The sequence below is a fragment of the Chelonoidis abingdonii genome, chromosome 5, assembly GCF_003597395.2.
Source record: "Chelonoidis abingdonii isolate Lonesome George chromosome 5, CheloAbing_2.0, whole genome shotgun sequence".
Lineage (NCBI taxonomy): Eukaryota > Metazoa > Chordata > Testudines > Testudinidae > Chelonoidis > Chelonoidis abingdonii.
In genome coordinates this window covers 88,086,255-88,092,129 of record NC_133773.1, presented here as the reverse complement: position 1 = coordinate 88,092,129, position 5,875 = coordinate 88,086,255, and the positions used below count along the sequence as shown (strand labels likewise).

The 5,875-nt window shown below is 38.1% G+C and overlaps 1 protein-coding gene across 1 annotated transcript; it reads right to left on the bottom strand.

The window, feature by feature from the left end:
* Positions 1 to 462: 462 nt before the first annotated feature.
* Positions 463 to 5,390, bottom strand: FGF20 (fibroblast growth factor 20). Its single transcript, XM_032770065.1, has 3 exons — positions 5,093 to 5,390; positions 2,436 to 2,539; positions 463 to 708 (listed from the first exon to the last, which is right to left on the bottom strand). Exons 1-3 carry the CDS (start codon positions 5,388 to 5,390, stop codon positions 463 to 465), a joined length of 648 nt encoding a protein of 215 aa, XP_032625956.1.
* Between the last annotated feature and the right edge of the window lie 485 nt (positions 5,391 to 5,875).

The window sequence follows — 5,875 nt, the reverse complement described above, 5'->3', positions numbered from 1 at the left end:
TCGTAGTATAGCCACTATAACTTCATATATGGTTCTCAGGCTTTATTACTGTTTTACAGCCCATTTCTTACCATTTCGTCTAACTTTCTGTTTATTGTCCCACTCCATATGATTTAGGTAGTTATTTTTTCTCTAGTTTATGGATAATAAGTAATCCAGACAAGTTAGGCACGAGTTTGGTATTTTAAAATAAATCAGACTCCAATCTCTCACTGTCTACTGGCCAGCAACAGGGTCAGAAAACTTCAAAGAGGCTGGTCCACTCTTAGCTTTAAGGCTTTGTCTCCTGTATCCAAACATTAGGAAATGGAGGCTATCACTAAACAGCTTGTTAAAATCCACTCTCCTAGAGCCTGGTAACTCTGCAGCATTTGAAAGTTCTTCCTGTTTGTCTTACCCTGGAAGCTGTGGTAGGAAAGAACGGGTTTTGTTTTGGTTTCCTTTCAAACACTCTGTCCCGTTTCAACTGTATCCTAACACATCTTTGTAGAGTTCTGGAACTCTTTCAGGATCCACTGGCCTGGGTAGGAAGTGTGTGAATTTCTGATGTCTTTTGGATCTAGCCCCATCTCTGGGAGTACCATCTTTGTTAAGTGCTACAAAATACCTCCGACCCGAGTCTCCATGTTTGTACACATTGGAAGAATAAGTGTTATACCAGTTCTCTTCAAACTGTTCTCTGAAGATGCATTCAGAAGTTAGTTTCTCCTATTTTAAAAAAAGATAGAAAAATAAAAGGTCAGAGCTCTTTCAGTAACCAATTTCTGAACATATTCCTATAAAGAGATACAGAGATAATCAAAATGGATTAGAGTATATGTTGACTTATTGTTCATTTCTTTGCTAATAAAATCAAACCCTGAGAAGAGAGTGAATCTGATCATACCTGGGGCATGTGGACTGTTTTAGAGCAGTTGAGAAAGTTATTTGTTCACAAGGCTCCCTTTTATCAGTACTAGACCTGCACCACTTTGAGTACAATTTTGTATTTAAATCCCATTTTGCTAACTTTCTCTAGGATTGAAGAGGTGTTATGCATGCAAGAGTCAACTAAAACACACATCTCCAGCACCTTATCTGATGCCCTCAGAATGAGATTTGGGGATGCACATACAGGCAGAGAAAATATAAGACATGACAATAGATATGTTCAAGTGTTCCTGTTCTTAAATGGTCAAGAAAATACAGATTGTTACCTTAAAAATGTATTTGACAACTGAACATATCCAACATAGAATGTCTTAGACCGCCCTCTATGTAGGGGGTGGGAATGTGGTCATTGCTGTCCATATACATATACGAGCCTTCTGGATAAAGATGTAATGTAACAGATGAGAAAAGCATTCCCATTGGAACTGGAAAAGCAACTGCTGTGGCTGTACCTACTATTTGTGACTTATACTCCCCAACTTTTAAAATAACTTGGATCACTACAAGGACTTTGGTGACCACATTAATCTTGTTTGTAGTAAGGGTATAAACCAATCAATGATAGGAATAGAAATTGTAGACTTGAAACTCCTGTCAAAGGTGTATGTTTTATTAGCCCAGAACATTTGGGTGGGAGGAGAGGACAGAGAGTATTTTATCTTTCAAGGTTTGAAAACTGAAATGGAGAAGAATCTGAGTCCATGTTATCCTGATACTGCCGTAGAACCAAAGACTATAGTTTGTAGTGTCTTACATTGAAATTTCTCAACAAAAAACAATCATTTAAAATTATTACAAGCTTATTTTCAATCTTAAAAACAGTTTAATTTTAAATCAGAGTATGGATTAAATGATATCACCTTATTTATACTCCTCACACTTTCAAAATAACAGCGATTAAGCTAAGGGTCTTCGTTCAGATGTTGAAAAAAAGCAGGTGCCCCAGAGTGCCACCTGCTGAATTATAAGGGATCAGCAGACCACAAATCAAGTAATCCAAGGTTTTGTATGCATTTATTTATTTATCTATCTGCAGTTATCTTTTTCTCTGTTTTCCATATCAGTATTTTTTATGGTGGAAAACGCAGTGAGCCTGATAGAATTGTAGGGTAGATCTTAAAAAGAAAATCAGTCACTAAGCAACTATTTTGCCTTCCACGACTTTCTTAAACTGGTTACTTTCATTCATTCATTCATTCATTCATTCACTCATTTTGTCTCTGTTAAGGAGGAACATTTCTGATCCATTCTTTTCTTCTCAGGCTAATGAAATTCTTTCCATGTGCATGATATTTGACTCAGACTGTAAAGCTTTGAGCTATCACCACCACACATTCTCAGAGGATGATTGACACAAATGATATACATCATTTCAACAGGAAAGAAAGTTAGCATATTGCATAATTTCAATGCTTTGCTGAGATGTTTGCCCACTATTAACAATTGACCCAGTATGTCAGGTCTAAAATCCAAATGTGACTTAGAAAATATAAGCCAATACTTACAGATCCATAGAGTTCTCCTTTGTCATTCATTCCAAGATAAAGGCCACTGTCCACTCCTCTAATACTGACCAGTCCCACTGCCACACTGATGAATTCAAGGATACCTAAATGTACACAAAAATGGTTGGGTTGCTTTAATTCACATGCGTTAAAGTCAAGAAATATATATATAATATATTTAGAAGCAGGTGAAATATTTTATTTGTACACACTATAGTAGATGTGGCCTACAGACATATATAAGAATACTCCTATTTTACATGTCTACCATTGAACTGAATTCCATACACATTTTAGTTCAAAGCAGACTAGAAGCCTCCACAAGGAAAAAGAATTATATGCTTTTTTCAGAAACATTTGTTATGATTTAGTTAAGAAAAGATTTTATCTGTCACTGATGAGTTAAAACTATTATTTAGGATTCAGTGCTATACAGTTTCACTAGATGATTATACAACATTTGATGAAGTGTCTGTTCATATATTGCAGGGTAAGATTGAACTATCCGGAGATATATTTCACCTTCTCTGTAATACTATCTTAAGAAACCAACACTTCTAATTATATCTACTGGGTGGAAGTCAAAATAATGATATCTTGTGAATAGAAGTCAAAATATAGATGGGAATTATATACAAGAGAGTCTTCCCATAGAGAAGAAGAACATATTTGCTGTATATCTAATCCAACATGTGGGCCCAAATATGCAGCCCCTATTCACATGAGTAATCCCATTGATTTCAGAGGCAGGTTTTGTATATGTATAAAATATGGTGCATGTATATTATGTTTAAAAAATTACAAAACTGATCATAATATGTGGAATATAACTAACACTTGATTTAGAATGCTTCTTATCTAAATATGCCTAAAATATTTGTTATTCTGATTCATTATTCATGATTTGCAATTTTTTAATTTGGCCCCTTTTTATATTCTTTAAATTGTTATTTTCTGTATCTTTAAACTATTTCACCAAATATTTATGTGATCCAATTTACCTGTATAGAACAGAGAAATTCTATGTAACCTTGCTAGTAGCCCATTCTTGCCCTAAGCACTAAGTATTTTGAGATCCGATATGTACAGATGACAGTACATATACAATACAAAAAAAGACAGGAAATGTGTAAATCATATCTGTTAAAATTGCTACCAATGTAAACAGAGTCCCAAAGTCAGGTTGCTTTTGATATATATCTAGCACATTGCTAAAATAAAAATACAAACTTATTAAACTGATGTAATTGTATGGAATATTCTTTACAATAGTTTACATTCTGACCCATTTTCCATCTTAAGAGAGGTTAGTGTACTGTAATTTACAATCTTTTGAGTTTTAACTGAACTTTGGTATACCTCTTATTTACAATGCTAAATGACAAACTAGCTAAATCTTTTACAAAGAGCAAGCATTAAAAACTTTTCATTGGATGTAAATCATCACTGATTTCCTAGCTCCTAATGTCCAATGTCCCATAAAAAGACATGGAGGTATTTTGTCTTTCTGATATCATTTTCAAAGCCATTCTTTTTATAAACCATAATAAGCAGGTGATTCAACCCACAAAGAGACCACATCAGACAAACCTGTGGAGAATAGGATTAGAATAAAGGAAGAACATTTAAAAGAAACACCACAAATCTTTGATCTTGAACTAAACATTTTTTAAAAGTAATGATTTTGTGTTTACATGCTGTAGAAAGTCTCCCTTCTGTGAAGAACTTTGTGTTTAACTACAGTACTTTTAGTTCTGAAAACACCAGTACTCCAGTGTGCTATAAAATCAGTTAAGGGCCATTCCAGCTGATTGTTTTGACTGTGGGAGAGATGATAGAAAACTCTTTAATCACCTTTTTATGGCTGCTAAATCAATACAGAAAAAACTCACTGATGGTCAACAATAGCAGGTTTGTTCAGATAACGCTGCAGTGCCTACATACATTCCTTCTTATTTACTCTTACATGTCAGGAAACCATTTACATCCTTAGGATTTCTCTCCGCCTTTTCCCCTCCCCTCTTCGGTTTATGGACAAACCATTTTAAAAAGGAAATAAAGGAAACATTACTGTTGTAATTACATTACAGTTGTAGCTCTGTGCAATCCCACCTGTAGCTTTCTCCGCATTGCAAAACAAAGCAACCTGATGCAGATTAGAGGTTTAGCAAGATTAGCGAGTCCATGATCTGTGTTTGTTTATAGAGAGATTTAGAGATTGCAGGGGCAAGTGTGGTACATTAAATTATAGGTACTGAGTAGAAAAAAAATCACCGAGACAGACCCTCTCTTTCTGGGTTTGCTGCTAAATACAAATGCAGGTGGAGAGTTTACGCACATGTACTAATGAATATGTGTATGTATATATAAACCGACATACTCTGTACGCTCTACACAGACATTTCTAGTTAATAAATGACAGAGGAAGAGCTGTTCTGTCATGCTGAGTTCTGCAACCCCTGTAGTCTAAGGCCGCACAGCTTTATACTGGGAGTCTCGGGTTAAACACCTGCCCAGTGGTGCACTGTGATCGGACTGCTCTGCTGCTGTACTTTGCAGTAAGTGTGTAAGTCTTTCTTTTCCACGAGGAATAGAAACACCGCCCTATGCGGGATGGATGAAGAACCGAGCTCTGCGAAATTGCAGCTGCTACCTACCGAAGAGGCTGTGGTCCTGCCTGGTGCCCTGCACGCTGCCATCGGGCAGGATCTGCAGGTGGAAGCCCGTCCGGCAGTAGAGCTGCCTCCGGCGTAGGATGCCCTGCAAATGGGCTAAATCCGCAGTCCCAGTCGCCGCACCTCCGCCACCTCTAGACCCCCTCTCGGCCTGAGCCAGGCGATCGCTGAGCAGAGCCGGCCTCTCCCCGGCAGGAGGCAGCAGGAAATGGGAGCCCACCTGCTGCCCTAACCCTTCCAAGCCGCCTAGGAAGCCCCCAACTTCGGCTAAGGGAGCCATGAAAGAGCGCGCTGGAAGGGAGGAGGTTTAACGAACGATGAGTTGAAAGGCAAATTAACAATAACCAAATGAGAAGAGTGAGATCTAAACGTTCTGGCCGAGCTGTTCCTGGATGATCTCAGGAAGGGTGGACTTTGAGCTCGGATCACAGCTGCCTGTCTTCGGAGCCTCTTCTCTCTCCGAGCATGTGGGAGTCTGCTCCCGGCTTTGCATCAACATCTAGAGCTGCTGGTGGTGCTGTTGTGTCCTGGGAAACTGATCAGATTAGAGTTCTGTTTATATGCAAAGCCCATATATATGCTAGTCCCCCCGGACATATGCTAATAAAGCCCTCTCTAGCGCTCCGGAGAGATTGTGTTTGAAATTTTAAACCGATCTCTCCTCTCCTCACACCTTTTTCTGATCTGCAGTGACGATGGGGAGTTTCTGACGTTTCCCAGTGTGCAGAGCCATAAAAAATAATCCATAGACAGAGAGAGAGAGAG

Excerpts from the sequence above, each read along its gene's own strand:
- FGF20 (XM_032770065.1), bottom strand. The coding sequence starts at position 5,390 with ATGGCTCCCTTAGCCGAAGTTGGGGGCTTCCTAGGCGGCTTGGAAGGG. Across the intron at positions 2,540-5,092 it reads GCAGGACCACAGCCTCTTCG|GTATCCTTGAATTCATCAGT; the intron begins GTAGGTAGCAGC and ends GTGTACATTTAG. Across the intron at positions 709-2,435 it reads AAGGAGAACTCTATGGATCT|GAGAAACTAACTTCTGAATG; the intron begins GTAAGTATTGGC and ends TTTTTAAAATAG.